This window comes from Pongo pygmaeus, chromosome 23 (assembly GCF_028885625.2).
Source record: "Pongo pygmaeus isolate AG05252 chromosome 23, NHGRI_mPonPyg2-v2.0_pri, whole genome shotgun sequence".
Lineage (NCBI taxonomy): Eukaryota > Metazoa > Chordata > Mammalia > Primates > Hominidae > Pongo > Pongo pygmaeus.
This window is the reverse complement of record NC_085931.1, coordinates 53,739,494-53,754,623: the sequence shown is the minus strand read 5'-3', so window position 1 is coordinate 53,754,623 and position 15,130 is coordinate 53,739,494. Positions and strand designations below refer to the sequence as shown.

At 53.3% G+C, this 15,130-nt stretch overlaps 1 protein-coding gene across 2 annotated transcripts in view; it reads left to right on the top strand.

Moving 5' to 3' along the window:
• ARFGAP3 (ADP ribosylation factor GTPase activating protein 3) overlaps window positions 1–3,851 on the top strand; it is a 62,152-nt gene extending 58,301 nt beyond the window's left edge. Inside the window, exons 15-16 of one of the 2 annotated variants that reach the window (XM_054470000.2) lie at window positions 1,240–1,361; window positions 2,779–3,851. In XM_054470000.2, the coding sequence (XP_054325975.2) occupies window positions 1,240–1,361; window positions 2,779–2,796 (140 nt within the window). In that variant the 3' untranslated portion in view covers window positions 2,797–3,851. Of the gene's footprint in view, window positions 1–1,239 lie in introns of both variants that reach the window. The other variant, XM_063662982.1, reaches the window with a different exon arrangement.
• The last annotated feature ends 11,279 nt before the right edge of the window (window positions 3,852–15,130 follow it).

The following is a 15,130-nucleotide window of genomic DNA, read 5'->3' as shown; positions in this document are numbered from 1 at the left end:
CTGCCTCAGCCTCCCGAGTAGCTAGGGTTACAGGTGTGTGCCACCATGCCCAGCTAATTTTTTGTATTTTTAGTGGAGACGAGGTTTCACCATGTTGGCCAGGCTGGTCTTGAACTCCTGACCTCAAGTGATCCTCCCACCTCAGCCTCCCAAAGTGCTGGGATTACAGGCGTGAGCCACTGCGTCTGGTGGGTTTCTGTTTTGTAAGGAGCAGGTGGTGTCGTGTGGGGCTTAGGGAGTAGCTGGGCGTGGCCACTCCTGAGGACCTGCAGGGTTTGCGTCGAGCTCACTGAGCCCCTCCAACGACTTATTACAATTGTGACACAGAAGTTTATGAACCCCTGATTGTCAGCTCTAGGAGTGTGGTCAGACCTCCTTTGTGTGTGATAACCCTGATGAACTTCACCCACATTGGTAGCAATTATGGTGATGTTTACGTCAGGGCAACCAAAACTTAACAGTAACCCACTAACACTGGCCCTAGGAAAGAGGGTGGAAGTGTGAACTTCTGTACCTGGGAAGACTGGCAGTGGAGCTTGGCTTCTAAGTCAGTCAGACAGCATCATTGATGCATCCATTTGGCTCACTTCTTTGCGGGAGGTAACAGGCTTCCTCCATACCCCAAGCGAGTGGGAGGGGCAATTGTAGTCACAGATGGCTGCTGCTTTGCTTTGTCCCTGCCAATAAACCCAGAGCAAGCAAATGGCTCCTCTCATCTGAGGAGACTTGAATCCCAGGGAAGGCTCTGATTGGTCAGGCCTGGGTCATGTGCCTATGCCTGTGGACAGGGTAGAAGGGAGAGGTGGTTCCCAGAGGAAGGGAGGAGTACTGTTACCAAAAGAGGGAGGAGGTGATGCTAAACAGGCCATCCGTGTTGGCCCGTCTGCCTTTTGCTGGGTACTTACCTGCCAGGGCTATGTTAAGCACCTTGAGGAAATGGGCCTAGAGAGAGCAAGGAACTTCTCTAGAGGCACACAGCCTAGAAGTACAGTGCCAGGATTTGAACTCATAGTGGTGTTAAGTCCCCCATACTACATTTTCTGTCATGTGGATTCTCTCATGTGGATCATGGCAGGGCTGCCACTTCAGCCCGAGTCTCCATCCCACTGCTGGGCCCCTTGTGAGGCAGCAGGAGGGGAGAGATCCGGGTTCTCTGGAGCTGTTGAGCACTCTGGGCACTGGGTTTGCCGCAGCTGTGGCCAGGGCAGTGATGAGACAGTGTCTGCTGTGTGTGTGCAGGGAACTACAGCCTGTCCAGCGTGCTGCCCAACGCCCCTGACATGGCGCAGTTCAAGCAGGGAGTGAGGTCCGTTGCTGGAAAACTCTCCGTCTTTGCTAATGGAGTCGTGACTTCAATTCAGGTCAGTGGAATGGGGCAGTGCTCACTGGCTATGACGGTAGGTTCAGCAGTTTGAAAATGAGACCTGCTTCAATCTTCAACTGCTGGAAAATTCAATTATATATTATTGGATCGATATGTTTGCTACACTATAACCCGGAACGTTATGAAAACCAGAAATTATAATTTTAATATTTTCTAATGTATGACTCTAGGGGAATTGTTAGAGGAATTGTCATGACCATTGTCCAGTTTTTTTCCTAGATTGGAACAGAGAAGTATTAAGAAAATTGAAATTATCTGTAATGCTGCATCACAGGGATAACCTCTGTTAATATTTTGGTATATTTTTAGCTCTAGATTTCTAAGGATATTTTTCTATACATAGATAAAAAAGATATACATATCTTTTTAAAATTAAAAAGGTATTATATCGTATAGAGGGTTTTATATCTTGCTTTTCTCTGTGATGTTAGGAACATTTCCTTGTAATGAAAAGTTTTCCTAAAACCACATTGTATTGAGTGAAAACATAAGCCAAGGATGGCGCATACTTGCGCATAAGAGTCGAGGCCATCTCTGACGATATGAATGGCTCGTTTCTTTGTACCTTGTTGTTTACATCAGGCTATTGAAGAAGGATTCTATTAATGTAAAATGCTGCTAAAAGAAGTAGGACTGAAACCGTGTGGACTCTGGTGCCTCTGAAGGAGATTCTTGGCCCCCAGGCAGACGCTGCTCTGGCTGCAGTTTAAGGAGGGCATGGAGGTGCCTCCCATTCTGGAGAGTTCCCTTAGCCCCAGGACTCTGGATGTAGCCATTTTCATGCTGTGAATAGCACAGTCTTCCCTTTCATTTGGCACTGAAGTTAAAATGCGTAGAGCTCTTTCGTGTCCCTTAGGTCAGCTAAGCCCACATCAGTATCCAAATAGGTAACATCCCTATTTTATAGATGGTCATCCCCGTTTTAGAGATGACTCCCTTTTATATCCCATTTTACAGGTGAAGGAATTGAGGCACAGAACGTTAGGTCACTTCTGCAAGATGACCAGCTGAACCAAAATTTCAGGGCTTCAAACACCAAATGTGTTCCTGTCTTCCCTATCCCACTTGCTTCCCAGAGGGCTCAGCAAGTAGCCTCTGGCCCACTGAGCATCCTCCTGCCCACTTTGCTCCCTGCCTCCTGATCCCAGGACTGTGGCCGTGGCTGCCAGAGGCAGGATGTGAATCCTGTTGGCTTCTGAAGCCCACACCTACCCTCAGCCTCGAAGCTGCAGCAATGGCTGCTTCCAGATGAGCACACCCTCGGGGTGCAGTGTCCATGTCATATGCCTGACACGGGTCGCAGTGGTAGTTTTGGTGATGCTGAATATTCAGGGCGCGGGAGTCAGGGATCGCTGCTGAATGGTCATAAACTTCCATTTTGGTTCTCTCTTCAGGATCGCTACGGTTCTTAATACTGAAGTCATGATGTGTATTTCCTGGAGAAATTCCTCTTTAAATGAACAAGTAACCACATCTCAGGTGGCAGTGAAGACCAGATAGTTTTGCAGATTGTTTTGCTACTTTTTCATATGGTATATGTTTCTGATTTTTAATATTTCTTTTGAGAAATTCTGAGTTCTGATGTAGGAGCTTTCCTGTGATTTCTGTTTCGTGTTCCTTCTTGTCACACCCTCCTTTTGGCGTCTCCGTGTATATCCTTGCTTTATTTTCTTGGAACCTTTGGTTTTCAACACTGAGGGCCTGGAGACATCGGCTCCTCCTGCTCCTGAACCAGGAGACTTCATGTGGGGGAGGAGGAGAGGTCTCCATGTGACACATGGGCTCAGGGCTGCCAGAATCAGCGGATGCTGGATGGGCCTGCAGAAACAACACTCACCACACACACTTCCTTCAAAAGACCAAAAGTGACTGGTGTCTCATGTGACAGATTGCTTCATTTATGTTTCTACATAGTAAGGTGACTGCCAAATAATATTTGAAGTCATCTGTCTCTTTGTAAATTATTTTATATGACCTATAAATTTAAAAATATTTTTCAGTGAGGGCTTTTAACAAACTTAAGCTTCTGCCCTGCCAAGGGAATTAATGTTATCTTGTGAAAGGTGTTGCTGTTTGAATTGATGAGAAATGGAAGATGAGAACTCCCTAAGGGTTCTCATAAGAAATCATCTCATCACAGATCAATACGGTATACAGAGTTAAAGTGGAATGAGATAAGAAGATACAGCTACAGAAAATAGTTCTGTGTATGGGAGAACAGTCATTGTAATTGGGTAGTTTTGTTAATATTTTTAAATCTTGCTTTTCAAAAATTACAGAATATGTATAAACGAATAAAGAAAAATAATTTAGCTGTTTTAGACAGCATTAGAATATATTGTTAAGCACAGTAAAATATATTTGAAATTTGATAAGCCAAAAATGTGGTTTTGAATGACTATTTTGTGAATCTTTCTTAAAAGCTCAAATTTGTAGACTTCTAAATAGAATAAACACTTGCAGCAGATGGCGTTGCCTACATTTTTCCCTGAAAGCTTTTGTAATAAGTCATCATAAGTCGGGGTTTTTGGTGTAACATTGATGAACATTTGAATTGTGGTAACGGTAGACGGACATGGGTTTAGTGTGCGTTTGGGGCCTGCTGTGCAGTTGTGATGAATTGGGATATTGTTCGTAGCACAGGAGCAAGGTGGGGTGTCCTGCTTGAAAATGGGGATGTTGGGCCAGGTGAGGCAGCTCACACCTGTAATCCTAGCACCTTAGGAGGCTGGGGTGGGAGGATTGCCTGAGCCCAGGAGTTTGAAACCAGCCTGGACAACACAGCAAGACCCTGCCTCTACCAAAAAAGAAAAAATTCAGCCGGGTGCAGTGGCATGTGCCTGTAATTCCAGCTACTCAGGAAGCTGCAGCAGGAGGATCCCTTGAGCCCAGGAGGTCAAGGCTGCAATGAGCTATGATCTGGACACTGCACTGCAGCCCGGATGACAGAGCAAGACCCTGTCTCCAAAAAAAAAAAAAAAAAAAAAAAAAAAAAAAAAAAAGGAGGGAGGGGATTGACTCCCCACTCCCAGAGCCTTAGCTGAAGGTGCCTGTCATGTGCCTTCCATGCCTCTCCCCCCTGCCCCTCGGCCTCCTCCTCCCCCTTCCCCCCGCCCCTCAGTCTCCCCACGTGCCTCTCGATCTCCCCCACCCCATCTTAGTCCTCCCCTTTTCCCCTCAGTCCTCCCATCTTTGACACTCAGTATCCTCAGGGTCTCAGAATCAGGAATCTGATTTGAGCATTCCTTAAAATGCTATTAAGATGGCAAAATGGAAACTGGAGAACTCGGCAGATACCTTCCAGAGAGCTAGGAAACCCATTTCATCTACTCCCGGTGTCTTTAAATAGACGTGAAGACTGACAGATACGTTGGAAGCGCCAGGCATTTTGGGAGTCATCTTTGAGCAAATTGGCGGCTTCACAGGCAGACCACTGAAGAGTGTATGCAGAGGCCAGTTCCGATGGGGGCCGGAACAGACAGGGGTTATTGTCGCAGGTAGGAAGTCCCAGGTATACCATCCAAGCTGGCGGGACTGGAGCTGACTCGCTCGCCCTCAGCCACACTGTCCTTGCCACACCAGCCCCTCCCCTCCTGCTTGTCACAGATGGCGTCCTCCCTTCCGGGCCTCTGGGCAAGAACAAGGAGAGGAGAAAGGGCTGACTCCCAGCGAGGGACTTGTGCCTTTTTCTCCCCAGCCAGAACTGTGTCCCAGAACCCCCTAGTTGCAAGGGAGTGGCAGTGGGGTGTGTTTTCAGCAGGTCCCATTGCTGCCTTGAACAAAATCAGGATCTGTTGGTGAGGAGAGGGGGATGGGAGTGGGACTGGCAGCCTGGGGGGGGACAACTTACTTCAGGACCACACGGGGAACAGAGAACCAGAGGGGAGCAAAGAAGGCAGAGCCACCAGCAGAGGGAGTCCTGCAGCTGGGCCTGGACAGGCAGTATGGAAGTGAGTGTCCAAAGTGAGGAGCGTGGCCGTGCAGAGGCCCCGGGGTGGGCAGTGGCAGAGGGAGCAAAGGACAGGAGCAGTGGCGAGACTGGTGCCAGGGGCAGGGAGCGGGGGCTGCCCGTTGATGCATTTTCTCGTCCAGGCTTTTCCTGAGCCTGCTGGGAAGGGTGTGGACGGTAGGACAGCCTTGATGCCATGGTTGGGTTTGCAAGCTAGCAGCAGCTGGCACTTGGTGAGCTCTGAGGATGTGTGGGGCACAGGCTGAGCCTGCACACGTAAGAGCACACGCAGTCCTCACACCAGCACTTAGAGGCAGGCAGGATTGTTGCTCCCACTTCACAGAGGAGGACGCTGAGGTTCAGAGAGGCCAAATGAGCCACCCAAGGCCTCTCAGTCAGGAAGCAGAGGATCTGGGCACCCAACCCGCTAAACTGCCACACTCTGCCACCCTCCAGGGGCAGTCAGAGGGGAGGCTACATTGAAGAGGAAGGGGGTGAGGGCCAGGAGGACAGCGAGGAGGTGGTGGTGGAGGCCTGCCTTTCTCCTGACACAGGCAGTGTGGCGCTGTTCTGGGAGGGTTCTGGCAGAAAGGGTGTCTTTGGGTCTTGGGTGGTGGGCACCTGGGTGCCAGGCCCAAATGGACCCCATGGCCCCTAGGTGTGCAGAGGCAGAGTGTGTACTGCTCGGAGTGTCAGGCAGAGCCACTGGACGAGGAGCTCTATGACGCCCTGGCCCAGGGATGGCGGCCAGAGGGGGCAGCGAGGAGTCCTGCCCTGCCAGGTGAACCCACCCTGACCACACCCCCACCAACTCCCCACCCCTAGGAGTCCTGGGTCTGCCACAGGCCCCTACATCTGGGTTCTCGGAGGCCCTGGGGAGGAGCAGAGGGAGCCGGGCTTTCACTCTCTTCCTAAGGCTGAAGCCCCAGCCCCGGGTTGCTGCCCACCCCAGCCTGGGACAGCCCGGACACCTGTGCTCCTCCTCTTTGGGTCCCTGGATGTGGAAATAGGCCTCTGGTCACCCTCAGTTCCCCTGAGGGGAGGGTTGTGGGAGTGGAGGGGCTGTGCCGTCTAACCAGGCTTTGGGGGTGGGACACTGACCTGGGCTTGGAGCTCTGGAGAATCGTCCACTGGCCTCAGTCCCGGCTCTGCCCAAACCCTGAGGGTCTGGGAGCCCCGCCTGGCCCTCCCTGCTGGTCAGCCTGCCGATGCCACCCATCTGACACCACGCTGATGCCACCTGTGTGCCCTCGCCAGGTGGTGGGCAGGGGCCTCTCCCACTGGGCAGTGCTCTGCATCCCAGTATGGGGCTGGATGAGGAGAGGCCCCTGGAGCCGCCCGCCTGTGAACACCATCCCCAGTCCCCCACTGGAACCCCTTGCAACCGCCGTGTGCCCCGTCTGTCCACCTGGGCTTCGGGGAACTGGTCTCGGGATGGGAAGGGGCCTGCCTCCAGTTCCACCCTTGGTCTTAGGCTGCAGGGAGGTAGACGGCCTTCCGGGAGCCCTTATTGCCTGGTACCGTGGGTGGGAGGGAGCCTGGGGGATTCCAGGGTCCAGACCCCGACTCCAAAGCCTCAGGGATCAGGAAGCCCCCGTCAAGCTGTGGCCACAGCCATGGCCTTGAGCTGGGCACGGCCAAAGAGGGCTGGCTGGGGTCTCTGCCACTCTGACATCGGGCAGTGGACAGGTTACCCAGCCTTGCCCCAGCATCCCCTGGCAGCCTGCCTCCCAGCCTGAGCCCCTGCCTTGGCTTCCCTGCAGTACTCAGTGACATGCAGGGAGGGCACTCAGCACCGAAGTGTCCTCTGCACTGATAACACCAGTGTCCCTGTGACAAGGCCCAGCAGCCAGCCAGCACAGTCACCTGCTCTCTGCCACCCTGTTGGCGATTCCTGGACACACTGGGCCCTGAAGGCTCAGGCAGCGGCTCCTCCAGCCACGAGCTCTTCAACGAGGCTGACTTCATCTCACACCTCCCGGCCCCAAGCCCTTCACCCGCCTCATCACCTGTGCCAGCCAGCATGGCAATGCCATTGAGGAGGAGGCCCCAGAGCTGGGCCCGCTGGGGCGTGTGTTTGTAGACGACTTCCACTACGACTACAATTTCATTCATCTCCACGAGGATCTGTGCTATGGGCCCTTCGAGGGGCCTGACCTAGACCTGGCAGGGACGGGATCGGACGCCCCCACTGCACAGCCATCCTGCTGCACCCTCCACCGGGAGCCCCGTGCCTGCCACAGGGCCTCCTGCAGCCAAGGAGGAGGGGGTACTGGGACCCTTGGCCCAGCCAGGCCAGCCACTCCCCACTCCCACCTTCAGAGCAGACTCCTGGGAACACTCTGGTTAATTTCCTGTCTGAGGAAGACGCCCCCATAGAGGCTCCAGACCTTGGACTCTCCAGCCCGCCCTGGCCCAGGGTTTCTATTAATGGCACACACACGCCTGCCGCCCTGGGAGCCAAAATGCCTTCCTAGTCGACTAGGACAGCCAGAGCCAGCTGCCCCCTCCGTGGTGGGACAGGACCAATGAGGTTTCCAAGGACAATGAGGAACCCGTGGGCCACGGAGCACCCCACCTGCCCCAGAGACTCAGCCCCATGCTGCCCCCTTTGTCCCCTGTTGACAGCACCCACTCCTCTCCTGGTCCTGACATGGTGGAGTTGTGGACAGGAAGGACTGTAGCCTGGGAGCCAGCTCTGGATGGTGGCCTGGGGCCTGTGGACAGTTAGCTGTGGCCCACTGTGGGGGCGGCTCCTCCCCCTCCTCCCGTAGGCACTCTGCCAGAGATTAAGGGCAGGGACAGCCTCCTGGAGCCAGAGACTCCCACCTTCCCAACCCCAGGACCAGGCTTATGGGACCTGCAGACTGTGGCAGTGCCGGGGACCTTCCTCCCCACAACCCTGATTGGCTGCAGGCACACACCCTGGGTGACTGCCCGGAGCCCGGGACCCAAGGGCCAGCCTGAGCCCCTCAGCCCTGAGGTGCCCCTGAGCTCTGGGCTTCTGTCCACGCCAGCTTGGGACAGCCCCAACAACAGCAACAGAGTCCCTGAGGCCCAGTCCCTGGCCCCCAGTCTGGCTGAGACGGGACCCCACGGACCTGCTGGCTGCCAGGAACTCCAGCTGGCGAGCGGGAAGCGGGAAGCTGGAGCAAGGCAAGTGGTGTGGGCTGTTGGGTGGGCGGGGAGTTTGCACGGGACCTTGGTGACTGTTTCCTCATCTGAAAATGAGCAGAGTGGGACACAGGCGCTGTCTGTCCTGCTTCCCTTGGGGCGGGGGTTCCTAGGATTAGGGGAAACTGACAGCTGTGGTAGGTGGAGGCTCCATGAGGTGAGAGGAGCATTGCTCCAGCTCAGCCTGGCCAACATGGCAAAACTGTCTCTCTACAAAAATTAGCCGGGCGTGGTGGCGGGTGCCTGTAGTCCCACTTACTCAGGAGGCTGAGGCAGGAGAATCGCTTGAACCTGGGAGGCGGAGGTTGCAGTGAGCCGAGATTGTGCCGCCACTGCACTCCAGCCTGGGCAATAGAGCAAGACTCTGTCTCACAAATAAAAATAAAAAATAAAATAAAATATACCTACTAAGCATCTACCTGTGCCCAGCACTATTCTAGGCACAGGATACAGTGGAAAATGAGATAGACAAACTGAGAAAAAAGAAATAGGATCATTCATTCTTCACTCCCCAATATTATAGAACTAGTTCAGGCCTATTAATGAAATAACTTAGGGCTACGAAAATGTAGTGTGCATAGACTAACGCAGGCACGTGATGAGCATTTACTGAAACACACACTTTGGCGTTCCACCACCAGGCTCTGCCGGCAGCACTTGGTAACGAACACGGCTGCTGCACAGGCTCAAAAGAAGCAAGAGAGTCAGGGCTGAGTTAGGGCACATTCAGCCGGCTGTCGTCACAACAGCTAGAGAGACACTACCTCTGGGCAACTTTCTGGAGAAACCTCAACCTGCTTCCTGAAAGGGCAAGCCAGGCTGAACACCTTCAGTAGAGAGTCATTTGTGGGATAATCCATTACCATCTATTCACACTATAGGAAAAGCAGTCTCTTGAGAGAGGAGAACCTAGGACAGGGAAATTTTGCCAGGGAGAGGGACTTTTGAGTTCTGAGGACTTCCCAGTCGCGGGGATGACTTGCAGCTGTGGGTGAATCATGGTGGCTGCTGATGTTTATTGCATGTGCACTGAGCCTCCTGGCCACCACACCACACAGATTAACTCTAGAATTACCGAAACCTACCGGGTAGGTACCTTTTGTTTTTTGTTTTTGTTTTTTTTTTTGAGACGGAGTCTCGCTCTGTCACCCAGGCTGGAGTGCAGTGGCCCTATCTCAGCTCATTGCAAGCTCCATCTCCCGGGTTCACGCCATTCTCCTGCCTCAGCCTCCCAAGTAGCTGGGACTACAGGCGCCCGCCACCACGCCTGGCTAATTTTTTGTATTTTTGGTAGAGACGGGGTTTCACTGTGTTAGCCAGGGTGGTCTCGATCTACTGACCTTGTGATACACCCGCCTCGGCCTCCCAGAGTGCTGGGATAACAGGCATGAGCCACCGCGCCCAGCCCGGGTAGATACCTTTTCTCCCTTCTATTTTTATAGATGGAGAAACAGACACAGTGAAGTCATAGGGCCAACAAGTAGGGGAGCTGGGATTCTTTTTATTTTCTTTGAGACAGAGTCTCGCTCTTGTCACCCAGGCTGGAATGCAATGGGGCGATCTCGGCTCACTGCAACCTCTGCCTCCTGGAATCAAGCGATTCTCCTGCCTCAGCCTCCTGAGTAGCTGGGATTACAGATGCGTGCCACCACACCTGGCTAATTTTTGTAATTTTAGTAGAGAGGGTTTTGCCATGTTGGCCAGGCTGGTCTCGAATTCTTGACTTCTTGGCCTCCCAAAATGCTGAGATTACAGGTGTGAACCACAGCGCCCGGCTGGCGAGCTGGGATTCTAAGCCAGTAAGTCGGACTCTAGAGCCCGAAGCCTCTCAGTCCCTCTCCCTGTACCTCTGGGCCCCAGGGTGGAGAAAGCAGGCAGGGCTACCCCAGTGTCCTTTCTATGCCCAGAGCCCAGCACCCAGTAGGCGACCACACGTATCGAAATGAACAACGACACGCAGAGCACTGTCAGGGACAACCCTTTCCTACCCCAACCCTTCTTCACGGAGCTCACCTGGGCCTCACCCCTCCCCAGCCCCACATCTCCACTGAGTATAGAGAGAGACCCCTCCCCTTATTTGCCTGACTTTGGAATCTTCCCCTCTGGCCCACAGCCATCCTGGGATCTACCCCGTTTTGTACACAAAGCCTTTGTCTTCTTAGGAAAATGACCAGATTCTGTCCGTGAAAGTATCCAGCCTGAACGGGAGGTGGAGAGAGAGCACCTCATGGAAAATTATAGCAACGCATTTCTTTGTATTTTAATACTTCCAGGACCTCACTTTGGCAGCAAACCTACTCTGGTTAGATCCCAGCATCCTTAGCCTTTTTGTGCCATGGATCTCTTTGGTATCTGATAAAGCCTATGGACTTTTTTTTTTTTTTTTTAATGGAGGCTGAGTCTTGCTCTGTTGCCCAGGCTGGAGTACAATGGTACGATCACGGCTCACGGTAACTTCCGCCTCCCAGGTTCAAGCAATTCTCCTACCTCAGCCTCCCGAGTAGCTGGGACTACAGGCACACACCACCATGTCTGGCTAATTTTTTGTATTTTAGTAGAGATGGGGTTTCACTATGTTGTCCAGGCTGGTCTCAAACTGCTGAGATCAGGCAATCTGCCCGCCTCGGCCTCCCAAAGTGCTGGGATTACAGGTGTGAGCCGCTGCACCGAGCCCTATTTTTTCTTTTTTTTTTGGAGACAAAGTCTCGCTCTGTCACCCAAGCTGGAGTGCAGTGGCGTGATCTCGACTTACTGCAACCTCTGCCTCCCGAGTTCAAATGATTCTCCTGCCTCAGCCTCCTGAGTAGCTGGGACTACAGGTGCCTGCCACCACACCTGGCTAATTTTTTGTATTTTAGTAGAGATAGTTGGCCAGGCTGGTCTTGAACTCCTGAGCTCAGGCAATCCACCCACCTCAGCCTCCCAAAGTGCTGGGATTACAGGCATAAGCCACTGTGCCTGGCCTCAGATTTCTTTTTTTTTTGAGACAGAGTCTCACTGTCACCCAGGCTGGAGTGCAGTGGCACACGTCAGATTTCTTTTTTTTTTTTTGAGACAGAGTCTCACTGTCACCCAGGCTGGAGTGCAGTGGCACAATCTTACCTCACTGCAACCTCCACCTCCCAGGTTCAAGTGATTCTCCTGCCTCAGCCTCCCGAGTATCTGGGATTATAGGCACCCACTGCCACGCCAGGCTAATTTTTGTATTTTTAGTAGAGATGGGGTTTCACCATCTTGGCCAGAATGGTCTCGATCTCCTGACCTTGTGATCCACCCACCTCGGCCTCCCAAAGTGCTGGGATTACAGGCGTGAGTCACCGCACCTGGCCTGGCCTCAGATTTTTATTTTAAGTGCACAAAATAAAATACAGAGAGCAATGTATATAAATCATATAGAGTTTATGAAAATATTTGTGATATTACATGATATGCTTTACTGGCACATTAAATGACAAGATCCAGAGTTGGGTCTAATTACTATAATTTTGAGGTAATAATGAGCAAAAATGATATCTCAAGATGTCTGCAACAGCTGCAGTGTAACATGAAAATATCTGATTTCTATTGGTGACAAGGTAACAGGTGCTGCTAACACTAATGATGTTTGTTCCCAGCAACATCCACCATGGAAGGAAATGCTGAATTTCAATTAAAGTGTAGGGAAAATCAAGATGTAATCTCCCTCCTCCTTGTCTTTTTTTTTTGAGGCATGGTCTTGCTCTGTTGCCCAGGCTGGAGTGCAGTGGAGCACTCATGGCCCACTGCGGCCTCAACCTCCTGGGCTCAAGCGATCCTCCCACCTCAGCCTCCTAAGTAGTTGGAACCACAGGTGTGCACCACTACACCGGGCTAATTTATCTTCTTTTATTTATTTTTTTTTTTGAGACAGAGTTTTGCTCTTGTTGCCCAGGCTGGAGTGCAATGGCATGATCTCACCTCACTGCAACCTCCGCCTCCCAGGTTCAAGCAATTCTCCTGCCTCAGCCTCCCAAATAGCTGGGATTACAGGCACCTGCCACCATGCCTGGCTAATTTTTCTATCTTTAGTAGAGATGGGGTTTCACCATGTTGGCCAGGCTCGTCTCAAACTCTTGATCTTGTGATCCACCTGCCTCAACTTCCCAAAGTGCTGGGATTACAGGTGTGAGCCATCGTGCCTGTTTTTTTTTTTTTTTTTTTTATAGAAGTGGGGTCTTGCCTCCCTCCTGGTACTGACATACCTGCTAGCGTGTGACTGAAGGCACTGTCCCTGGCCCCAGCAGAAGGACTGTAGTCAGATGATGGCTCACACACCTTGACCTGTTGCTCCCAGGAGTTGCCTATGCTATTCAGCTAAGGGGACCACAGTGCCTGCTGGCCCGGCTGAGCTCTGCCCAGTGAGCCCGCCCATTTCCCCGGCCACTGACTCTCGCTCTTCTGCTTTTCCCGGCAACAAGGGCCCAGCCTCACCTGCAGCCCCCCGACCAGCAGAGGCTCCCCCCTTAGACTTACAAGTCTATGGCCACTGGCATCCGGCTGCCTGCCCTTCCTGCTTCCCCAGGGTCCCTTCAGAGGGTCTTGGGGTTTCTGACCCCTTTTAGCTTCACCCTCCTGGTTCAAGCAGTGTTCTTTCTCTATCAGGCCTGGTGGCTGTTGTGTGGGGCTCTTCATGGCGAGGGGTGGCCCTGAGCCAGTGGGTTGGAAGACAGGGTGACCAGAGAAGAGGGAAGCCCGAGGGGGCTGAGATCGGTCTGAACTGTGGGTGCACTGCCTGGGTGCCGTGGGAAAGGCCAGTGTGGGGGGGGGTCGGGAGGGCCGCCGCAGCCCCCAGGCGCTACCTGTGAAGCTCCGGATCCTCCCTCTATCATCCTCCCCTTTCTCTTCCAGCCCCTGCTTTCCAGGAACCTTGCCACACCCGCACGTGCACCCTTCCCTCCCCTCCCCTCCCGGGCCCTCCCACCACTGCTGCGGCGTGTGCTGCACTTGCCTTACCAGCTCTCCTTGCTTTTTTCTCTGCTTTCTGTCCAACTGCCAGCTGATCGATCGGGTTAAGCAAGTCCCTCCCATCCTGAGAGCCCCAGGCCCTTCGACCTCTAAACAGATCCCTCCTCTTCTCGGCAACCTCCCTTTCCAAGCCTGCCTGGACGGTTGCTCTGTGACTTAACAGTAGCTCCCCCAGCCCCAAAGCCAGCCCCCTTCATCTGTGACTTAGTCTGCTGTCGTGGTGAGCTGACACATCCAGGTGTGACCACTGGTGAAAACTTGTGCCTCTGTTGTACACCCTGCCCTGTTCTATAAATATCAATACTCATATAGACACACCTACACATGGCCGACCGCCTCACCTCTAGCGCTGGGAATCAGTCACCGTGCTGTCCTTGTGGAGTCTTGGGGTCCCACTACAAGAGAACGCTGTCCCCCGACATCCCCCCTCCAAAATGCGCCGCCTCCAGTGATCCTCCCTGCCGTGCCCGGCCTGTGGACAGCCAGCTCCCGCCACCCCTCCTGCCCCCCGCCAAGCATTGGGGTGCTGTGCAGGCAGCCGTGTGGCCTGACAGTCTCTACCAGTCCTGCTGTCCCTCGGCTGGGAATCAAACTCATTTCTTGATAACAGGGAATGTCTCCCCTGCTGGTTGTCTTCTCCGTGGAGCTCAGGGGAGGGGAAGGGCCACGCCATTACTAGGGTGCTGTTGGGAGCGGTGAAAAGGGACACCTTTCACCTTTCCAAGGGACACTTCCTGGAAAGCTCCTGGAGCTTAGCTGGCTCTCATCCTGTGAAGCCGGCTCTGGCCATGATGGGGCAGGGCCACAAACTCAGCCTGGAGGGAGCCTGCGGCACAGCCGGCACTCCGGAGGCACAGACCAGTGAGGCAGGCAGGGGGACTGAACGGAAGACGCCTGGGCTGGATGGAAGTCAGTGCCCTGAGTACTGCTGCAGGTGTCCCAGGTATTGGTCTCCCTGCAGACTCTGAGCCTCTTGGCTCTTCATTTCCACCTGCAGGAAGACCCTGGGCGTAAAGGCAGGTGGTGGCTGGCTTCCACATTCTGGGCCCATAAATAAGGTAGCGAGGGCTCTGTGGGACTCTTTCACCGCCCCTGGCCCCTTGCTCTAGGCCTCAGTGACGGCCTCCCTTGCCTAGAGCTCCATGCCTCCTTCCCCAGCCTCACATCTCACAGCCTTCTTCCCACCATTTGAACCGTAGGCCACAGACTGGTGGAAACGCAGAGGGAGTCAAGCACCATCTGCTAAAGTGTGCAACATGCCTAATGCTTTCCACGTATTATCCCACTTAATCCTCAGCACCTCTGCGAGGAAGATGCTAACTTCCTTTTTAAACTAATGAAACCAAGACTTAGAGATGCAAAGTAGTTGAATGGTGACCAGTGGAGCCGAAGCCGGGATCCAGTTTGAATCTGAGGAGCCTCTTATACCACTGTCTCTTTCCCTATAACTGGACAGCTCCATGCCCCTATTCAGTATGATGATGTCCACACCCGGGGCTACCCACCTCTAGAAGTCAGAGGGCAGGAAGCGAGAAACAGTCACAGGACTGCCCTGGAGGGTGCTGGGGTCACTGTCCCCCTTGCTAGAGCTGCCTGTGACCTCATACCTCCCCTCCCCAGGGGCTGGTACCCACCTCCTA